This window comes from Phaethon aethereus (genome assembly GCF_964289735.1).
Source record: "Phaethon aethereus genome assembly, chromosome: 10".
In the NCBI taxonomy this organism is placed as follows: domain Eukaryota; kingdom Metazoa; phylum Chordata; class Aves; order Phaethontiformes; family Phaethontidae; genus Phaethon; species Phaethon aethereus.
Window position 1 is genome coordinate 8,209,566 of NC_138586.1, and position 22,125 is coordinate 8,231,690.

Consider the following 22,125-nt stretch of genomic DNA (forward strand, 5'->3'; position numbering starts at 1 on the left):
TGCCTGCTTAAGTGAACGGCAAATCTGCCCTCGGCTGCCAAAAGGGTAAAGGTTTCACTTCAAGTTTGGCAGTTGTTGTGGTGGCAGCTTGTGGCTGTGTGCTGCTGCTGCGCAGTGTATTGGGTATCCCCCGTTAGGGACTGCATGGCAGGAAATGGGCCTGGTGGTTAATGAACACTGGCGTAAGTAATTGGTGGGTACAAAAGTAAAGTAAAATAAGTTAGTGTTATTCCCTGGCTCTCTTCCAGCATCAGAGGCGAGAGCAGGAGCTACGAAGGCAGCAGGAGTGTGAGCAGAGGTGGCCAGAGGCTAAAGCCGTTCAGAGGAAAGAGGAGAGGTGTAAAGAAGACAAAAGGGCTGTAGAAGATGAACGGTTCATGGTAGATGGACAGAGGAAATCAGAAAAGAAGCAGGTATGAAAAGAGTATTTACTGATGGCAATTCACAGGTCCCTGTTGCAGTAGCTGATGTCTTTCTTGGTTCCTTGAGGCTGTTCCCATGCTCTGTGTCACAGACTAGAGGGGGACTTTTTTAATGCATTTACTGCCTCTTGTTCTCAGATTCAGCCTTCTTTTGAGTTAAGTGATGTGTTACTGAGTCATCCTTCTTATCTACAGCAGTGACACTGCCTCCCCCACTCCTGTCCCTGCCGTTTCTCTGCACTGAAATGGTCTTCAGTCACTTCAATCCAATTTAAAATATCTTTACCCTGAAAGTTTCCAGCATCAGCTCAACCTAAGCTTAAATCTCCAGTCCTCAGTTTCTGTTCAGGTTGTAGCCAGGACCGTTTCTTTGTCATAAATAGAAATGGAGCAGAGGTTATTTTTAATGCTGAAGTCTCACTGTCAAGTCTGGCACCTGGGCCACAATGTTTTTCTAATGTTGCAGCAGCAAACTGATTTGTAATCAAACAGAAGCATGGAGTGTTTGATTAAAACCCTCTGGTTTTAGGAAGAGTAAAAAGAAAATACACAGTTTTCTGACATGCTGTCTCAAAAGCCAGACGCAGAGCATTTGGGGTCACTTCATGCTTCCTATTGCTCAGGGTTGTGGCTGTTCTGTCAGCCCTGCTGGAATTGTACTCTCCTTGTTCTTTGAAAAGCCAGTCAACGTGGTTGTCCTGCAAGGCATTGTTCTCTCTGAGGTTCATCACTCTTTGCTTTCAGAAGGTGGAAGATGTGCAGCACAACAGGAAGGTGCATCGAACTCTCCCCAAAGATCAGACACAGCTGCTCTCTCTCCAGCATGACCACAGGCAGAAGAAGAAGGACCCTTCCAAGAGTTCAAATTCAGCAGTGCATCCTCCATCAAGCAGCACAAGCAAAGAGGTACTGTCTCGGCCAATGTAGCATTTTGGTGCTTTGCAGTTCATCATGCTATGATAATACTGAGGCAGAGAACAGGCTGATCTTTAAACCTAAATCTGGAGCTTGACCTGTGTCTTACTACACACGCTGCAGTAAAGCCTTTGGCTTCCATTGATGTAGAGGATAAGGGAAAGGAAAGGTCACTCTGTCACTTCTACTCAAGTTCAGGGTAGGGTTTGACTGGTGAATGGGGAAACAAGGTCCTTCTGGTCAACCAGGTGTCATTCCCTTGTCTTCCACAGGGGAATGAATTAAGGTAGTATCATCTGAGGTTTAACAGATGTCTTTGCCTGATTTTAGGGTTCATAAAACTGACCCAGACACAGAATGGCATTGTGCCTCCCAAGCACAGATGTGCCTTAGTGTCAGGCTGTGATGCCTTTTCTTGTTCTTTGTCTCCCAGGGTTTTAGGTAGATAAGATGTGATGGATAAGGGGTAGCCACATGTAGTCCTTGATTAAGAATGATAATCCATTTCACTCTTTTGCTAACTCTGGAAGTATTTCTGCCCACCAACTTGTTCTGCTGACTGTTACTGTATTATGAAAAGCTACGGGTCCGTTTCACATACGTTATCTCATCATTCCCAGCACACTTATTTTTCTTTTTGGTATAATCACAACTTGTGAGCCCAGTTCTACAGCTGGTGCAATTTGTTGTGTTACTAAAGTCTGGGTTGATGTCAAAAATCTGAGCAGCTCACATGTGCCTCCTCGGATGACTGTGTCTAAGTAGAATAGTAGATGTTATGGTCTCTGCATTCATGACAAAGCATCTTCGCAAAATCCTCAAGCAAAGGCATGAGGAGAGCTCACGCACACAGGAGAAATGCAGAGTGCTGCTTCTTAACATCTTGCTGCAGTCTTTAAGCAAGTACCCTCTTTTTCAACTCTTCTTGTGTGTGCACGTGTGCATGCTGTGACTGGTTCCCTTAGCTGAAATTTTCTATATTGATAAACAGGTAAATGAAACTGCTAGAGTTGTTGAAATTATGAATTTTAGTAACTGGATAGAGTCTGCATACAGCTAAGCAGCAATATGAAATCAGGAAAACAAAAGTTATTAAGCTCCTTCTTAGAGTAACAGTTTGTGAAACAAGAGAATAATTCTGAAGTACAACTTAACTGTCAAAAAAACAAATGCCCTACCTCCAAAGGCTTTATTGCATTGACTGATTACACGAATCATTACTGAAATTTGAATGAATTTCTCTTGAAATCAGTATTTGTTTGATAGTGGAGTGCTGGGTCATATTCCAGCTGGGGAGTAAATTGGGTGTGGCCAGAGAAGTAAGCTGTTTTTCCTAAATACACATCACCAAAGTCAGTAGAAATGCTTTGCCTTTGCTAGGCTTTCAGTGGGTGGGGAGAAAATGCAACTCAGTTGAGTTAATTTAGCCTTCTTTTCTACTTCATTGTCATTAGAAGTCAAAAGAAGTGCAAAATGTCAGCTTAAATACTCCTCTCTGGTTTTGGTGTGTGTTTTGTAAATGACCCCTTTGTAGCAGACTGAAATGTATTATGGAATTTAGTGTGCAGTCAGTGTTAACTTTTATTTTAATGGTGAAATAAAATATTGCTGGTTGCTGGTAAAGTGCTGCCTGCCTTTTAGGTTCACAGTATGAGGCTCTTGTCATTACGGCTGCCATAATATCCTCTAGTTTTAAGGACAAATTACAGTATTACTTATGTAATCTCAGAACTACTTAGAAGTCACAGACCTTTCCACTAAAATCATAATTAGTGGTACAGGGTTGCATTTTTTTCTTGAAATTTGAGACTTTGTAATTATGTCAGCAGTCATAATTGTTCACAACAATTTAAAAGTGCTTTAAAGTTTTGACTTTTTAACAGTGACAACTCAGTGAATTTATTCTTGTTGATATTGATCTTTCCTGGTTTATTAGCCAAAGAGAAGCTAGTTTCTCTGTTGGGAGAGATCTGCATGGGGATAGCGATAACCTCCTCAAGAGTGAGTTCTTTGTTTGCACACTTAGTGCTCAGTGGCATTTGCAGGATCAATTATTGATATACAAAAACTCTCCAGAATTATTGTTGTATTGAGGCATTAAAACCAAACAGACAAAAAACCCTAAAGCCCTACAAAGCCTCAAGTTTAATGTTTGGAGACAGAGAACCCTTTCTTGGGAGTTCCTTGTCTTTGCCGTTGCACTCATCGTGCCGCAGGCAGGTCAGGGTGGGTTTTCCCTGGTGCGTGCAGATGTGAGCTCACCCTGTGCTGTACCTGGTCCCACCGGCACCAGAGCTATTGAGCCGAGAGGCAAGGACTCCTGGCTCAGGCTTGATGCTGCACTAATTCAGTGACTGGATGGGGGCTGGCATCAGTTCTGGGAGCCCAGAGTGTCAGCTGCAGGAGTTTGCATCTGGATCGTGATATATTGCATGCAAGCACCCTTGGGGCGCAGGGATGGGAGGTAAATTATCATATCTAGCTTTACATTTTCTTTCTCACTTATAGTAGAATTTGTCTTTCATTATTAGGATTTGCAAGTAGTGAAAAGCTGGCCTCAAGGGTAGTATAACAACGGAGTTCACTGGGGCTAGAATTTCATGGTATTTGGCTGTGGTTGCTTGTTTTGATAAGATTTGGGGGGTAGGGGAAGATTGGTGTTCTGTTTTTCTTTTTTGGTTTTTGTGGTGTTTTTTTTTCCCAGTTGAGATCTGTGAGACTAAATGGAATCACTTTCCATCTCCTCAGCAGTTTCCTAGGCTGTGTTAAGAATATGCTTACCTTCCTGGCATAGGCACAAACATCCAGGTATAGTGAGAGATACCATTACGAATGCCCACCCAAACACGGTTAACTGGGTGTTTTTGTGACATTAATCTCTAGTTTACTGTATAGAGCTTATTTCTAGGCTGCTGAACCAGAAGATATGCTGAAGATTTACACTAGAGAATGGGAATTAGTCATGTTGAATGAAACTGGAAAGAGTAGTGGGGTCAAAACCGTAGGATAAAGATTTTTGTAATGAGCAATACCCTCGGGAAATAAAAGGACCTTTATTCCTTCTAGATCATGTTCTTCAGTCTCTTCCATAGTGCAAGTAGCATACCAAAAGATAGTGTTAAAAGTGTTTTAAAGTAGAAAGCAACATGCAGTAGCGTCAACGTTGTAGAAGAGGGTAATAAATGCACAGCAAAACAGGCTGCATGTTGTCAAGGATAAGTAAATATAGACAGATGATTCCTCCCAACTGAAGTCCCAGCCTGCAGCAAATGGGATGGCCTAGAATACAGCAGATGGCAGCTGAAGCCCTTTTCCTTGCTGCAGTTTGGAAACTTGATGGAAAGGGAAGGGTTGCAAACGGAGAGGCAGTAATGGTTCCTGTCGTGCCAGGGCTCACCTCTGCCCGATGGGGAGGTCCGTCAGAATCGATGCGCAGCTGTGCCGCTCTTGGAGAACATCCAGGCTGCAAAGCCTGAGGCTCAGTGTGCAAAATGCTACTGCTTTTCTCTTTCTCAGGCCGAGGACCAAAAAAAGCAAAGCGACAGCATCCAGCCTTCCCTCTACTGGCCAGCGGTGCTGGGGCAGGAAGCCACGCCACACGCCAGGATGGGATCTGGCAGCAGCTCCAGCCCGTGCACCCCTGCGCTGCAGAGAGCCGTGTTAGTACAGGTAAGGCACTGCTGCCCCGGGTGGGGAGGAATAAGCATGGGTGGTTCCTGAGTGGAACAGCATGTCCAAAACCTGATTCCCTTCGCTCCTGGCACAAATGACTGAGGCCTGTGCAAATTAGTGCCACCACGTGCTGCAAAGTTCTATGTGGAATTATACTTGGGCACTGCAGATCAGGGTTAGATAGCAGTTATTTTTATATACTTGATGCCTGATGCTGATTCCATGATGCTGATTCCTCTTCTTAAATGTTTCGCAGAAAGCCTGAATGACTGCGCTGTTACAGTTCCTGGATGATGTATTATTTATGTGGCACTTTACAAAACAAGTCCAAAGCCAGAATTTGTATCCCTGAAGACCACATAAACAAGCAAGATTGTTAGTGATCTTCTGAAATATGGAGATGCAATTAAGGATGAATGCAGAGTCAGATTTTGTCTGTGGATAGAGCCCAGAAGGTCTGTGACTTAAAAAATGTCAGTATTAGAGGTAGAAGTGGTACCTAAACAGCACCTGTACAGTGAAGGCACTCTGATGAAGTTCTGCATTGGAATCGTTCTCTCAAAACATTTTAACTCCTGCTATTCCTACCAGTTCTGAGAGAGGTGGTTGAGGATTCTCACAGTGTGCCCAAAAACTCAGCTTTGTTTCCACGTCCTACTCTTTGCGCAGCATATTAAATCAGTAGCTTAGACTGCAGTTACTTTTATCTCCATTCTCTTCTATAGGGACTGTAAGCATGTGTGAGCAAAAGAAAAACAAGACAGCAAGTAGAAATGGAATAAACTACTATAAGTGTGAGCATAGCTCATTTAAGGTGGAAATCTCCACTTGCTTTGAAAACATGCAGTGGCAGGAATAATCTTATTGCCTTTACAGTTCCCCCCAGCACTTCATTTGTGCAGGCATTCATCCCCTCGACAAGGAGATACAATCATAGCACTTGTTTTATTCTTGGCAGCTCGCCGTTAGTGCTGGACCCCTGGACAAATGCATGTACAGCTTCTGATCCATCTCTCCAGTTGCTTCTGTAGCGTTTAGCTAGTGGTACCGACAGCAGAGTGGCATTCAGCTCAGGCTTAGGCATCGTTTGTGTGCTGCTGTGGCATCTTGTGGCCTCTTTTCCTTGTGCGTTGGATCTTGGAGTCAAAGGGGATAGATCAGACAGCAGAGGAGGATGGATTATTAGTTTCAGCTCAGCTGCTTTCAGAACATATCTGCTGCCCCACCACTGAGCCCAAGCAGCAGGGTGGGCCTGTTACTGTAAGTAACTGGTGTTACTTCTTTGAGGCTACCTGTGATTCTGGGTTATTACTACGAGGTTAGGTTGTGTTATCCCAAGCTTTTCTTAAGCTCATTGCTGGCCACTGAAATCTTGCTTGGCATGAGCTTCTGGTGAACATCCTACATGGAAGATCATAGGATAACAGAAAGGTTTGGGTTGGAAGGGACCTTTAAAGGTCATCTAGTCCAACCCCCCTGCAACATCATCAACATCTTCAACTAGATCAGATTGCTCAGAGCCCCATCCAGCCTGACTTGGGATGTTCCCAGGGATGGGGCAGCTACCACCTCTTTGGGCAACCTGGGCCAGAGTTTTACCACCCTCAGTGTGAAAAATTTCTTTCTTCTATCTGGTCGGAATCTACCCTCTCTTTAGTTTAAAACTGTTACCCCTTGTCCTATTGCTACAGGCCCTGCTAAAAGGTTTGTACCTATCTTTCTTATAAGCCCCCTTTAAGTACTGGAAGGCTGCAATAAGGTCTCCCTGGAGCCTTCTCTTCTCCAGGCTGAACAACCCCAGCTCTCTCAGCCTGTCCTCACAGCAGAGCTGTTCCATCCCTCTGATCATTTTTGTGTCCCTCCCCTAGACCCTCTCCAACAGGTCCATGTCTTCCCTGTGCTGAGGGCTCCAGAGCTGGACAGAGTGCTCCAGGTGGGGTCTCACCAGAGCGGAGCAGAGGGGCAGAATCCCCTCCCTCGCCCTGCTGGCCACACTGCATTTGATGCAGTTTGGGATACGTTTGGCCTTCTAGGCTGCGAGCGCACATTGCCGGCTCGTGTCCAGCTTTTCATTGCCAATACGCCCAAGTCCTTCTTGGCAGGGCTGCTCTTGATCCCTTCATCCCCCAGCCTGTACTGATACTGGGGGTTGCCCTGACCCAGGTGCAGGACCCTGCACTTGACCTTGTTAAACCTCATGGGGTTCACCTGGGCCCACTCCTTGAGCTTGTCCAGATCCCTCTGGATGGCATCCTGTCCCTCAGGTGTGTCAACCGCACCACTCAGCTTGGTGTCATCTAAAAACTTGCTAGGAATGCACTTGATCCCTTTATGTCATTGATGAAGTTGTTAAACAGTACTGGTCCCAATACGGACCCCTGAGCGACACAACTTGTCACTGTTCTCTATCCAGACACTGAGCTGTTGACCATTGCTCTCTATATGTGACCATTCAGCCAATTCCTCATCCACCGAACAATCCACCCATCAAATCTGTATCTAAGTTAGACAGAAGGATGTTGTGGGGGACTGTGTTAAAGACCTTACAGAAATCCAGACAGTCTACATCTGTAGCTCTTCCCTTGTCCACTGATGTGGACACTCCATCATAGAAGGCCACTAGGTTGGTCAGGCAGGACTTGCCTTTGGTGAAGCCATGCTGACTGTCTCTAATCACTTCCCTGTCCTCCAGTGTGCCTTAGCATAGCTTCTTAGGAGGATCTGCCCCATGATCTTCCCAGGCACAGAGGTGAGGCTGACAGGTTAGTAATTCCCAGGGTCCTCCTTGCTACCCTTTTTAAAAATGGGTGCAATGTTTCCCTTTTTCCAGTCTCCAGGGACTTCACCTGACTGCCATGACTTTTCAAATATCATGGAGAGTGGCTTGGCAACTACATCAGTCAATTCCCTGAGGACACTGGGATGCATCTCATCAAGTCCCATAGACTTGTGCACATTCAGGTTGCTCTGGTGGTCATGAATCTGACCTTCTCTTACGATGGGAGGGACTTTGCTCCCCCAGTCTCCATCTTGTGGTCCATCTACTAGAGAGGTGTGGGAAGAGAGGTTGCCAGTACCTCAGCCTTCTTGTCTGTTGTTACCAGTTTGCTAGTCACGTTCATCAGGGCAGGTACGCTTTCTTTGACCTTCCTTTTCTGGCTGACATACCTGTAGAAGCCCTTCTTGTTATTATTTGCATCCCTCACCAAGTTCAGCTCCAGCCATGCCTTGGGCCTCCTGACCTCACCCTTACAAAACCGGGCAGCATCCCTGTACTCTTGCCAGGATCCCTGTCCCTGCTTCCTCTGCCTGTGCATTTTCTTCTTGCCCTTTAGTCTGCCCAGCAGGTCTCGACTCAGCCATGCTGGTCTCTTGCCTTCCTTTCCTGATTTCTTACACCTGGGGATCAAGAGCTCTTGCGCTCTATGGAAGGCGTCCTTAAACACCTGCCAGCTCTGTTCTGCTCCCTTGTCCCTGAGGGCAGTTTCCCAGGGGGTCCTATTGATTAACTTCTTGAAGAGCTGGAATTTTGATTTTCTAAAATTCAGGGTCCTGACTTTGCTCTTTGCCTGCCTGATATCCCTCAGGTCTGTGAACTCCACCAGTGCATGATCACTGCAGCCCAGGCTACCGCCAATCCTGACATCACCGATTAGCTCACTTGCCTGGCACAGGAAGTTATCCTCCAGACACTCTAGGAGTCTCCTGGATTGCCTACAGCTTGGTGTGCTACTTTTCCAGCAGATGTCAGAGTGGTTGAAGTTCCCCAGCAGGATACAGACAGTGCCTTAAAAAGCAAGATATGGAAGTGCCTTAAAAATCATGCCCTTGTTAGCAGCTCCTGTACTGGCCGTGTCAAGCTCAACATGTTCTGAGTCAGCCCTCCTCATCGCACCATTCTCATGTTCTGCCTTTTTCTCAGGCTGTGCTTCAAAAAGCACTCCATAGCTCTTCCTTCCCCAAGGTCCCTCGTGGATCAGGCTCCCTGGCTCAGCTCTCCCCTGTCCTTCTGCCCTGGCACGAGTCTGGGGGAGGCAGATAATAGCTGGCTGTTAGCGTCTGTAGGTCAAAGCCTCCCTGTTCAGATTGCTGTTTGGTGATAATGGAAAAATCACCATAGACATAGTTGGGAGAGGAAAGGCTCTGTTTCACCTGATAGCTTTTACTTGGGAAAATATTCGTGTATCTTCTCACATCCTTTTCTCCAGGACCTGTTTTTCATTTCAAGACACAAGTATTGTAACCGGGCTGAGTTGATGGCCTGGCTTGTAGCATCAAATCACTGGAGAGCTGTTGCAAGGTCTACAAGAAGGACATTTGTATCTTAGCCTTGGGTAGAGGCTGGCAGCTTCCTTGAGGCGAATATTTCAGCCTTGCAACAGAAGTGGGAGAGTCCATAGTGGATTGCAGAGCATCTGCGGGAGCACAGTGGCTGTACAGAGGATAGTCCTGCCCTGTTAAAATGCCACTCCTGGGACGAAAGGAACTACGTCCTAGGCTGGCTGCGTCACCTAGGACAAGTCACTTCATTCCTTTGTAGCCTGCCCATGCTTCTCTATTTGGTAGTCCCTTTCCCAGCTGCGGAGGGGAGTGATGAGGAACAAAGCAGTATTTACCAACCTCTTCCACATTCCTTGATGGAAACTACACTGTAAAAATTTTATGCTGTTTAAAGTGATGGTGTTACTCAAGGATAATAGCAGCAAGTGCTATACAGTTGTTACCGTGTGATTTGATTCCCTGCTGCTAGCTGCCCTGTTACCCGCTGACATGTCAGTGCTCCAACTGACAGAGACCCTGTGGACAGGGAGAAGCCAATCTGTACTCCTACCTCCTATGTTAGCACGGAGACCAGATGAACTTCAATGGGCAACTTATAAATCTTCTGAAGGGCTGTGTTCCCTTTTTCTGGTTGGCAGCAGCTGCCGACGCTAATAGCGGCATGTTGGATATGCTGCCTGTGTTAACTGGATGAAGTGTTAAGGCAATATGAGTGATGGGCCAGTTAGTCACCTGGAGATTAAAAGACTCACAGTGATATACTTATGAAGTTCGATACGTGGGTACCTTGTTGATTTAAAATAAAAGTGAACTGCAGAGTTAAAATGCAAGCTGAATTCATCACAGATGTCTGTGCTGAAGAACTTCCAGCCAGGTTTGTCAGAGAGGGATCATCTGTCATCACTGCTCTGCTCAGACAAAAACTACTTCTTATTTTAAGCAATCATAATCTGTGAGATTTTGTGGCACATCCTGGTTGCCTAGATCTCTCTCATAATTATTTCACTGGAAATCTTAACACAGTCCCCGAGGTGCAGGGAGCATGATTTCTCGGCGTCTTGTATCCTATCTGCCTGGTAAGGGAAATGTAAGATATTACCAGATCAGAGTGTACCATTTCCACCTGTTTTGTACCTGATTTGTGTTTGCTGCAGTGCAGTAGCAGATCTGGCTCTCTGTGGTGATGTGGGATGAGCTGTTTTGGGCTGCCTGCAGAATTTCACAGAGACTTCTTGAACAAAGTCCCTGAGTCTGTTTCTCTGCCCAGCGTCTCCTGCTGCCTGACTAGTGGAGGAATTTAGCTCACATCTGAAATGAACTCCATTTTTTAATCGACTTTGTGGTTTTCCTGTAGGATTGGTGAGAGAGATCTCCTCTATTGTCTGGAGTAATGTGGCTGAAACAGAACAAGAAAGCTAACAACATTTGAAGTAGCTGTGTGTTAGGTCATGGATTGATCCAGTATCCCAGAGCAAATCTGCTCAGAAGCTTAAGAAAATCCATTTTCTTATGCTGTTTTGTAACAACAGTTACACTTATCTACCCCCTGTATGTAGATTCAGTTCAAATTAGTAAGTGAGGCATCCTCCAAACAGCAGTGTAGCCTGTCTGTTCAAAACTTCTTGCTCTTAGATCTTTTTAAACTAACTCTAGTAATTAATCTTTGTACTATATCACCTTATGTTATAATTTCAGGGAGCAAAGGGTCCTTTTCCTTAGCACTGTTAGGTGTGCCTTTATGGTTTGAAGACACATAGTAAGTAACACTTTGTCTGCCAGTGCTTTCCGTGCATGAGAGGAGCTGCTGTTCTTTCAGTATTACTTACAGTAAAAACAATTTAAGGCTCAAGTCTGAGTAGCTTAGAATCAGGTGCTTTTTTTGAAAAAAAAATTCCCCCGTACAAATTATTTTATCTGTAAAACTTAAGGGGAATATCAAGCACTATGATTTTTGGGGTTATACGAGACATTTTGGGCTTGCTGTGGAACTGCAAGGTCTTGTAGGTCCTACAGAAATCAACCCAAAAGCAGGCATCACTTCCTGGCTTTACACGGAACCAGTGTACTGGTCTCTCTCTGCCCAAAGAAGGTATGTAGGAGCCATCTGCAGAGTTTGGATTCATCCGCTTATATAATGATTCCGCAAAGCTTATCACTGCTTTTAAGCACAAATAGTTTTCTGGCAGTCTTCAGGACTCAAAAGCTGGAATTTAGGAAGAAATGTAAGTATCTTGTTGAAAAAGTGGCAAGGAAAAAAAAATCTTCCTACATTCTGATAATAATACACTTTTATAAAACCTATTCCTACACCCACGATGAATCATTTCAGGGGAACACTTTGCTGTTGAAATAATTCTGGTTAACTAAAAACTATTATTAGTGACAATCATGTTGGACAAAAAAGTAATTTTGACAAAATGAAAGGACATGGATTATAAGATGTTATAACTGCTGAAAAAGCTATTCTCTGTAAAGGGAGTCGACAAAACATATTGTCCCAAAAAGGCAGAAAAAGCACCTGAATATTTAACTAGGTGAGCTTCTCGGGACTGTTTTTCAACAGTTGACTTTGCCATGCTGGTCTGGGAATTTGTGACGGGACATTTGAATGGATGTTTGTCATTTTTAGCTAGCTTTAGAATTACTACCTGTCAATATTTAAGTGATTTTTGAACATTGTTCCCATGAAATAATTAGTCTTGTAGAGTTATAGGGAGTTCATAATCATATTATATTATTGAAAAGTTGTGCACAGTTCTCAGTTACTGTGTTTTACTTTTTAAGACTGGGCAACTGGAGAATTTTACAGACTGATAAATCAATAAAATATTTGTCTGAGTCATTCTTTGGGGAAATTGAACTGCAGCTGCCTCTGATCTGAGTTGTAGTAACTCAACTGGGAGATGAGTTTGAACTTTGACTTGGACAAAAATTGCCAGCCTCTTTCTTAGACCTGCAAGCGGTGGGGATGCTGGTCTTACCATGCATTTGGGAATGAGGTGCCTTCCAGCAGAGGCGTGTTAGCATGCTGGGTGGGGCATGGGCTCCCTCCCAGTGTGGGAAGGACATCAACCTGTGGTGTTCCTGCCAGCTGCGGGTGTCTCTGGAGAGCCCCAGTCCTGCTTTGCATGGGTGGTCTGACAAGATAAAGCACAAAGTGGTATAGCTTCAGGCATTTCTCTTTTTCTGTATCATCAAACTGGTTCTAGCATAGCAATCTGTCAAGACAGGCCCAATTCACACAGCGTTTACTGGCACAGGTTGCCCAGAGATGGTAGATGCCCCATCCTTGGAAACATTCAAGGTCAGGTTGGACGGGGCTCTGAGCAACCTGCTCTAGTTGAAGATGTCCCTGGTCACTGCAGGGGGGTTGGACTAGATGGTCTTAAAAGGTCCCTTTCAACCCAAACTGTTCCATGATTCTGTGTGTTCTGTCTTGGTCTTGTGTCCAAGAGGATTTCTCATTTCAGGGAGGATCAGTACATTCAGTTGAAATTTTTAGCTCTCTGCCTTTCTTGCCCTTTGGAAGACACCAGTGTAAATAGATCTTTAGTGTGTAGAATTTAAGGGACCCTTCCTTCGTTTCTCTTCTTTCCAGCCCCATCGCCTACCCCCCCTTCTTTCAAATGTAGAAAGAATCAGAGGACCAAATTTTGAGTATTTTAGCATAAGTTTTACACTGCTTACTTCTCGTTCCCTTGGAATGAAGATTTTGTAAGGAAATGGTTTGATTGCTTCCCCCCCGCCCCAATTAGGGCATTTGTTGTCCTAATGCTCTAATTGGATACCTTTGAAAATATCTTCTAAACACAGGCAGTCGCAATGGGAGCACCTGGACATGACTACCCGTGAGGTGTCGTCTAAGCATAGTTTCTTATTTCTTTTTTACTGCATTCTCAAGTTCAATTTTTTTCAAGTAATTGAAAAGTCTGTTACAGAGGAGGGCCAAGGCACCCTCATAAGCACTGGAGGGTTGAAAGTGCCTCCAGCTGGCAGTTTGTCTGCATTGACTCTAGGCTGATGGTGGGCTTGCAAAGGCTGGTTTAGAAGTCAACGTCTAACCTAGGGGTGGTGGATTCCCCCAGTGCTTATACTATCTAAATTCTGAAATGGAAGCATTGTTAAGGTCTGAATGAAATACACTTACTCAACAGTAGTTTTTGCGTCACCCAGTTAACTAGTCACTGTGCGTTGCCAATGACCTATTAGCTTCTCCATAGAATTAAGAAGGGGAGATGTAAAAACATCTATGCTGTACATATTATTTCTTTTTATTGTACTCTTCACCTTGAAATATTTGTGCCTAACGTGCTGATATGCTGGAAATGAGTAACTTCACAGTGAACAAGGTGAGTAGGGCTATATCCAAACGCAGTACTCCTTGTATGTTTACTAAAAATTTGATCTCGCAACAGAACCATTAATGTCTATTGAGACTGGGGCAAGGAAGTGCAATTCAACATGTATTTCATTTGTTTCAAGTGTGAAAATTTCCGGGCTAGTAAGGATGTGTACCACAGCAGTTCACTGTCAGATATGGTGACGACACCACTCAGCCCTGTGCAGGATGACGTATTCTGGAGCGTGAGCCAAAACGAAGAACAACCCCCAAAGGTACGTGAAACGCAGGGTGTTTGGCCCTGTCAGTGCTTAGTAGCATTCCACACGGTTCCTCTGTGCTGTGTGGTATCCATCCCCTGGACTTCATGAAACGCAGTGAAAATCTCATTGCTCGTACATTTACTGGGTCTCAGTAACCTAGAAAGAAGGTAAGAATTCATAAGCAGGTCAGTGTTCCGAGTTGATGTGTATGTATAGAATACCCACGGGATCTGCGAACACAGATACGCTTCTTTTGTTAGACCAAGTATTTGTAGCTGCCCTTTCTGTGAAAGATCTGGCTTGCTGCAGAAAAGCTCCTTAGTTTGTATAATTCAGGTGATGGTGTATTTCTCTTTTTAACAGAATTCCTAAGAACAAGTACAAGAATACTTGTGTGGGGATGCATATGTGCATGTGTGCGTGTATTCATTTTATTACTTTGCAGTTGTGGGGGAGTGTCTCTCTTCCCCCAGCCCTTTACGTAAGCTAACCCACCACCTAGGGAAAGCTGCATTAAGTGACTGCAGATGCGTTTCCCTGTCTGCTTTAAATATTGACCAAGGATAATGCTGACTCTAAGAAAAGGTGCAAACCAACTGATAGCACAGGCTTGAAGCAAATTGGAAGCACCTGCTGCTGACTTGCATCTTCCGGTGTTGGTATCATGGAAGACCTGTCCACGGGTCCCACTGAAGCGTTATTTATGTTGCTTAGTCTTATTTTTGCACTGATACAGGGTAAGCATGAGGTTTATCAACTGAGTCTAAAATATCAGTAGCAAACTTAAAATATTTTATTAAATCCTTAAGGTTCCAGAAAGGACAACCTCTAAATTTTACAGCAGGGATCAGCCTGGCCATCAGAGATGCCTTTCAAGGTAAGCTCTTAAGCATGTTATGCTTATACTAATGCTGATTTATTGTCAATAGGAAAACTAAAGCAAATTTATTAAGAACAAAGCCATAACCTCAAGTATCACCAAAACTGACATGCGTTCATACCTCATTTAATAGCAGTTACAATTATTTTGTCTTTTGAGTCAGTTTGTACACAAAAATAACTAACCAAACTTCCTGATCTTAAACCTGAAGGAAGTGTCTAAGCCAGCTTCCTTTTAATGATTGACAGAACTGATTTAGAGAAACAAGCCTCTTGTAGATCTCCTCCTTTTCATGCAAGGTAGTTCTGTCTTCTGCTGGAAAACAGTATTTTTAATATTTAAGGGCTGTTCCATCTGTAGTAATTCTTGCAATGAGTTGTTTAATTTGGTTCAGCCTGTTTGGCATGCCCGAGTGGGTTGTGTGCAAGTTGTGCATCTGCTTCCCAGGTAATGGGCAGCGTGTTGTGCAGTCATTGAACTCGTGATTTGGTGATGCTTTACTTTCCCTTCACGTAAGTGGCTGCTGAAGGCGCAGGTTGTTTGAGAGCCAAGCGGGTTGGCACTGATGGCAGGTGGGAGTGGCCTGGTCAGGGCTGCCTGGATGCTCTTGCAGATGCTCTTCATCAGCGCCGGCGCCGTTGGTTTCCAAAGGGGAGTTGGGTGCCTGGATACTCTGGCCCCAACTCCCTGTATAGGCACTTACAACTGTGGAACTTGTGCCTGTCTCTTTGTTTTGCCTGGTAGCAGCTTGAACAGGCTGTCTGTAGATGTATCTTGACTATTTTGGCAGTCTGCCCTTAAGGCTAGTGTACTTTTTTCATATCCCAGGAGAAAAGACCAAGGATACAGAGAGCTCAGCAGTAAAGGACAGCCCCCACTGGATGTCTAATCAGGGAACATAATGCTGTGAGAAACTAGGCTTGGAGAGTTTTGAAAGGGAAATAGATTTAGCTGACATAACAAAATAACGTGCAGCACTTCTGATGAGCCAGAGTCAGAAACATCATCTGAAATAACTTTCAAGTGAAGTCAAGCCCTGAATGCTCTCTACTTAGGAATTATAGGAGGCAAAACAGAAAAGAAACATGTAAGTAAATGACGGCGTTAACAAGCCAGTGGCTTCTGAACCTGGGCTTCTGGGTGAGCCACTGTTCTACTTCACAAGCTTGGCAGCTTGTTTTACTGTCCTCTGCGTTCCTTTCTCCGTTGGTAAATGGGTGATGATGTATCTTTAGGAGGGTACTGGAGCAGGTTTCGTTATTTGTAAAGGCCATGCGATTTTGGAATCAGGAGTGATGCAGATGTGAAGAGGCCAAGGGAGAATTACATATAGCAGGATATTTTGTAATGGCTTGGGAATCTCTGTAATCTTCCAGAATGACTGCCCAGAGGAGACTGGCCCCACCATCATCTTCTCTCATTACTGGGTGGCCCTGCTTGGAGCAGCACTGAATATCAAATTTTTGTTTATCAGGAGCGTTATATCACACAGCAGGGAACTCGATTCAGTCACCTCGGAGGTCTGTTCCAGTCTGTGTTCCTGCGTGCAAGATAGTCTGATCTGCTTTTTTGTCTTTCTGTTTAGTAACACTCATCAGTCATCCCTCGGGGGACATGCTCTGAAGCTAAACAGCAGCAGCAGCACTCCTGGCAACAAGCAGTGGGAGGTGGGATCACATCAGAGCAGCTGGTCAACCTCAGGTGATTCCTAAGTCAAAGATTTATCAGTCAAAATGTGCAAAATTCCTATCATTTGAAACAGGCTTCTGCGGGGTGTCAAGTGCTGCATTGCAAATGGGATTTTTTTTTTTTTTTTTTTTTTTTGAGCATGTCTTCTGGCGACAGGCTTTTGAAAGCCCTCTGGTTTTTATGGTTCCACATTCCTAAAATATAAACACTATCTCTTTTGAGTCAAAAAGTGACTGTGAACATATTTCCATATAGAAAATTTGAATTGCCGCAATTAAGAACTGAAAAAAATAAGCTCTGTTGCACTTATTGACACCATAGAAACTCAGCAGAGACAATATTACAGACATACAGATATAATTCAATACTAATGTTCACCCATTGGCATTTTTCTGCATAACCGTATGCTGCTTTTTTGCCTTGCTCACTGATAAGATGATACAGATGAGCAGTCGCTGTACACTAATATTTCTGCACTCTAATAACGTACTGGCTGAAGGAAGCATAAGACTTGTACAGCACTTTATGAAACATTCCTCCAATACTCTTTTATTTGCAGAAAGATAGTGGAACTGAAAAAAAATAGGCAAGAGAAGTTAAAAGGTAGAAACAGCTTCATCCAGTTTAAACAAAGTACAACTTTGTAAGCTACCTTGGTATCACTCGTAGCTGTGTAGGAACACTGTGGGCTTGCTCATGGTTGTGCAGATTTTTTGCAATACAGACTCTGGTTCCTGACACATAACCTGAGATTCTGGCCAATGCTGGCAGCTTTGTTCCTCTTGTTATTCACATGGGTGTTTTCTGGTCAACTATACGGCAGTTTCTTGTGTAGCTCCCTGCAAAGCAGTGGTGTGTTACAACACTTTGCATCCAGGTTGACTAGTAAAGATGGGGGACCTGGGGAATCATGTCCAATTTGAAGCAGGGTGGATGCTAAAAATGTTCTGAAACCACACCAGTGAGCTGCTGAGGTAATTTATTTTTAAACTGAGGCTCGCATTGTCAATTTGCAAGACCTTGATAAATTAAAAATAATTTGCTTATTATTACACTTACGCAATCGAGCCAGGTTTGCTTTCACTAAGTACATAGAATAGGAGGCTTTGCTTCAAGAGGAATCTAAAGTACACTTTAAACTGCTTGAGTTTTGTTTCATTTTGCTCTTATGTCATTTTATGTTGGAGTAACAGCAGAGAGATGAACAACGTACAACAGCCCAACTCAACTTTGCAATGTCTGCATGATGTGTAACTCCTGTGCTATTTTGGCATGGGGAAATGAAAACCTCACCAGCAATGGAAAGAATAGAAAACCTTCCTTGTGGTTTAAACTGTCTCCTTGAGTTCTTAAGTGTCATTAAATTACAGCTAGTTTTGGCATATGGTGTTCCAGAAAGAGTTTGTTGCTTTCCCAAACCCACAGGGATAATGAATTGGGCAGGAAAGGGCTATAAATACTTTAAAGCTAATACTTCTGCTGAGTTGCTTAGGTACTCATTGACCAATAAGAAATTCTGAATTTTAAAAGCTTTGCAAAATGCATGAATATATGAAGCCATTGTGACAAAACTATATTTAAATTACCAAATACAAATCCTAATTTGTGTGAGCTTGAACTCTCCCCCCTTAACTTTCAAGCAGTCCTGTTGGCAGCAGTGGGATAGTCATGGGAGAAATTGCTGAACGAGGTAGACGTTGAGCTGGCAGGTGTGTCCCAGTGGCAGGGAGAGGGCACATCTGCTTTCCCTCCCTTCACTTGTGTCAGGAGTTGTATGCAGAAAACAGCATCTCTCCAAGGCTGCTTTTGCTTTTCCCAGGTAGCTTTGTGGGCAGCGGAGTCACTGAAAGGGAAGATTCGCTTAATTACTTGCAAGCATCCCTCCTAACGTGGCATCAGCACGTGCAGATGGACTCTGGCTCCTCTAGTCTTTTTTGCTTGGGTATTCAATAGCTGTGCAAGCATGGTGGCAAATGTAGGTCCCCATGCTACCTGGTGGGAGCGAAGCATAGTGCCACAGCTTCCTTGCTACCCATACCTGATCCTGGGCAGAGTGTCATGCCTGATGCCGAGTTGGCCCGCGGTGGGGGCCAGCTCTCTCTGCAAAAACGAGGGCTGTTGTGACCTACTTGCCCACCGTGTGGAGTGGAAGTGGGAGCTGAGAAGTGACACTGCGTGCCCCAAGGGAAGCTGGAAAATGGTTCTCCCTGTGTCGCCATGGGAAGTGGTGAATCCTTTTCTGCTTTTAGCTTGACCCCATGCTCATGAGTGGAGTTCAGTGCAGCTGTTTGCCCTCAGCCCAGCTGGGTTTAAAGAATCAGACCCTTCAGACTGTTTTTGTCTCCCAGTTTTATGAAGGCCAAATCTTGACACCACATCTGTTTGCTCATGAAAGTGTGCATCAGGGGCCCAGGGTGTATCCCATATCCTCTCCCTGATCCCCTGTTTGCAGTCACAGGAGTATAGCTGGGTGGCACCTTTACTGCTGGAATATGGCCAGCAGTTGGTGATATGATGAGCTGTCTCCCCTCAAGAAGAGGATCAGAGGAAGGGATTAGCATGCCCTCACCCTTTTCCCTTGCAAGGTGCCTTCCAGTCCATGGAACTGTTGCTGGTGTGCAGTGGGAGTATGTTGCCAAGGTTTTGGTCTGCTTGTCTCACTCTTGCAGCATTAAACTGCACCAGTATCAATTTATATACATAATATTGTGGCGTCCAGAACCACTGGGAAACAAGCAGAAAGATTTTGCTTTACAACAAAGAGAAAAAAAGAAGTTTGTCAGCAGAGGCTGGTGTCTGCTTTGGGTGGTAGCTATATGTGCTTGTCTTACTGGTCCCATCTCTCGCTCTGCTGCACATGTATTTTAAAAAAGGAACTTTTTTTTTCCCCTCCCCCAGAGAATCCAGGACCGGCCAAGGCAGAGAACGCTTTGTCGCAGAACCTCTTGCAGCTGCATAAGAAGTCTGAAAAAGTTTCTCATCCAGGCCAGATTGTAGTAGGTTATTTTAAATCCACTGATATTTTTTATTTGCTCATAGTTTTCACTGAGGGTATGTCTCAAATGTCTCTGTGCAGGTAGCTCCTCTGTTGGCGCTTGAGTTTGCTCAAGCAAATGATGAGTCCCCATGAGGGGCCGTGTGGGGCTGGTGCGAGCTTACCGCTGCGCCGGCGTGTCTCATCGGCTTTCAGTCCAGGTCTGACTTGCGTCCAGCTCAGGTCGTCAGCAGAGAGTTCAGTTTTCCTCAACCTTTCTGATCATAAATCTCTAGGAACGAAGGATATGTCTTCAATATTTCAGGAAGTCGTTGATCAGTTGTCATGCAACCCAGAAGTCAAGACCGTGCCTGTGGCTTGTGCAGATATCCAGTGCGTAACGGCCTGGAATACGCACCACCAGGCTGTGACACGCTCGGGGCTTTCCTGGCTCTCTGCTGATGTGCCGCGGACGGAAAGGATAATGGCGGCTTCGGTCTCATTTACAGAGGCATTTCTTTTCTTTGATGGCTGTTGGGGCGGGGGGGGAATGCCTGTCAGACAACTGGAGCTCACGGTGCTGTACAAAAGAGCTCGTACGTGGGCGGCTTGGCCTTTTAAAACTTCGCAGGCGGGCCTGGGCAGCTGCAGCTTGCCGGAGCCCTCAACCCCTCCTGGCTCGGCAGGGACCGGCGGTTGGAAGACGACTCTGTGTTTAGGCCATTGCCAATAGCGTGGGAGGCCCGTGTATGAGTCCCCGTCGGTCTGGGGTGTCCGAGTGCCCTGGGGGTGTGAGCCATGCTGTGTCGGTTCTGCCTTTGCAGCCCAGAGGGGCTTCGTACGCAGCCTGCGCAGGCGCAGCCTGTGCTCAGCCTCGGCGCGGGCCGGGGCTGGGAGGAAACTCAAGCCAGCGTAAGCCTTTAGTCCCGGTGCAGAGCTCTCCTTTTCTTGTGCAAAAAAGGAAGTACTTCTGTGCTGCTGCAAAGTGCGAGGATTGAATCATGAATGTTTGAGATTCGAAATAACGTACCGACTAAAGCTAGTCACCTTTCAACTTCTAGAAGAATCAGGTGGTTTGGCTTAGGTTACTTTCCTATGTGAAATACCCGCTTGTGAGGGACCAACAAAAGCATCAACTTCCTAGTAAAGCTTTTTTGGTATGGAAGTGACAACAACTAGATTTGCTGGGACAGGAAATTACTGCACATACTATTTAGCGATGGGTTCTTCCTTAAGAAAAAAAAAATCAACTGAGTTTTCTTTAATCAGAATCCAGGCTCCTTGGCCAAGGGGAAGGATGGTGCCAACTCATTCTTAAAAGCAGCAGACTATTCCTCATCAAGTGACGAAGTCAGCAGCAGCGATGAAGATGATATGAACCACACAAGGTTGGCTTTATTATTATTACTATTATTTTTTTTCCTTCCTTTTTATTACAGACTTCTAAACATCTGGAAAAAGTTGGCATACATAAATACTTCCTCCTCTCTGAAGTCACTGTCAGTCATTTAGGTCAGTTGTAATTACACTATAATGAACTCCCAGGGGTAAATGTTTGCTCCGTCAGATGTATGCAGTGTAGTAAGCTTTGATGACTTGCTGCCCTGGGACAATGAGGAAACGTCTCGTTTTAACTGAATATCAATAGGTAGTGCTTTTATAGAGATTACTTCACATTGATCTATGTTTAAATGGAATTTTTGAAAGAAAAAAGAAGGAAAGAGAACTGTACACCTTCACGCTAAATACAGGTTACAGTGAAAAAAGCAAGGCAAACGTCACCCTTGTATTCAGATAGTCTGTTCATTCCGGGAGAAATAATTACCACTGAAAAGCTGATTCCTTCACCAGGGCTGTTTGTAAAGGGGAGATAGTGTAAGCAGGATTAGTTTTTTTAAAACTTGCTCTATTTTTAATATTGTTAATTTGCACAATTGCTATGGTTGCCAGACGATGCTGTGGCTTGTACCAAGCTGATCTCACCTGAACGGTTTCTCTCTAGCTTTCCAGTTTCTCTTGCTGCTTTTGTGACTGACATCTTGTGGTGTTTTACCTGTCATGCAAAATGTTCATTCTGCTGAGAAATAATGGAGCGCAAATAGCTTGCTAGCCCAAGTGAGAGAGAGTCGGGGCATCATTTGGCCTGCCCTGCTGTTTGGAACAGCACACAGAATTATTTTTTTAGTATTGATGAATGAAACTAATAATTTTCTTGCAAAGAGAGTTCCATTTAATTCAAGTTCTAGGATTTACTTTGAAGTGCATCACAGGGCCACAGAGCTTTCTGAGGTTGGGGCTCTTGCTCTTCTGACATAATTGCACATGCAGTTTTGTCAGTCTTCGGGAAGAGATGCACAGATTTGTAGCACTGTTGGCAAGCTATTGTGTTGCCCTGGTACCAGTCCTTTCCCCTGTGCTGCTCTGAGGAAGGTAGAGTTTTTGCGCCTACATATGCTCCTGATTTGTATTTCTGAAGCTCATTTTCAAAGCTGAGGGATGAGGAGGGAAAATGTTAAAAATCTTGTAGCTTGTTCAGTGCACCTGCAAGAGCTGTCTTTTTACTGTAATGCCTTTATTGTCTTACTGCTCCTCTTCCAAACCACCTATTTCTGATCTGTAAAAAGTTTTATTCACTCTAGGTCATAGAATTCATCCTAGACCTCAGAAAGACTCTACATAAAAATATGGAT

General features: G+C 44.5%; 1 protein-coding gene across 1 annotated transcript in view; it reads left to right on the forward strand.

Moving 5' to 3' along the window:
• The window catches only part of NRK (Nik related kinase), a gene marked incomplete at its 3' end in the record, with an annotated part of 106,861 nt that overhangs the window by 58,839 nt on the left and 25,897 nt on the right, over window positions 1–22,125 (forward strand). Inside the window, exons 13-20 of the mRNA XM_082004220.1 lie at window positions 249–413; window positions 1,167–1,328; window positions 4,854–5,006; window positions 13,773–13,904; window positions 14,702–14,769; window positions 16,358–16,473; window positions 19,360–19,457; window positions 20,705–20,823. Coding sequence (XP_081860346.1) covers window positions 249–413; window positions 1,167–1,328; window positions 4,854–5,006; window positions 13,773–13,904; window positions 14,702–14,769; window positions 16,358–16,473; window positions 19,360–19,457; window positions 20,705–20,823 — 1,013 coding nt within the window. The remainder of the gene's footprint in view (window positions 1–248; window positions 414–1,166; window positions 1,329–4,853; window positions 5,007–13,772; window positions 13,905–14,701; window positions 14,770–16,357; window positions 16,474–19,359; window positions 19,458–20,704; window positions 20,824–22,125) is intronic.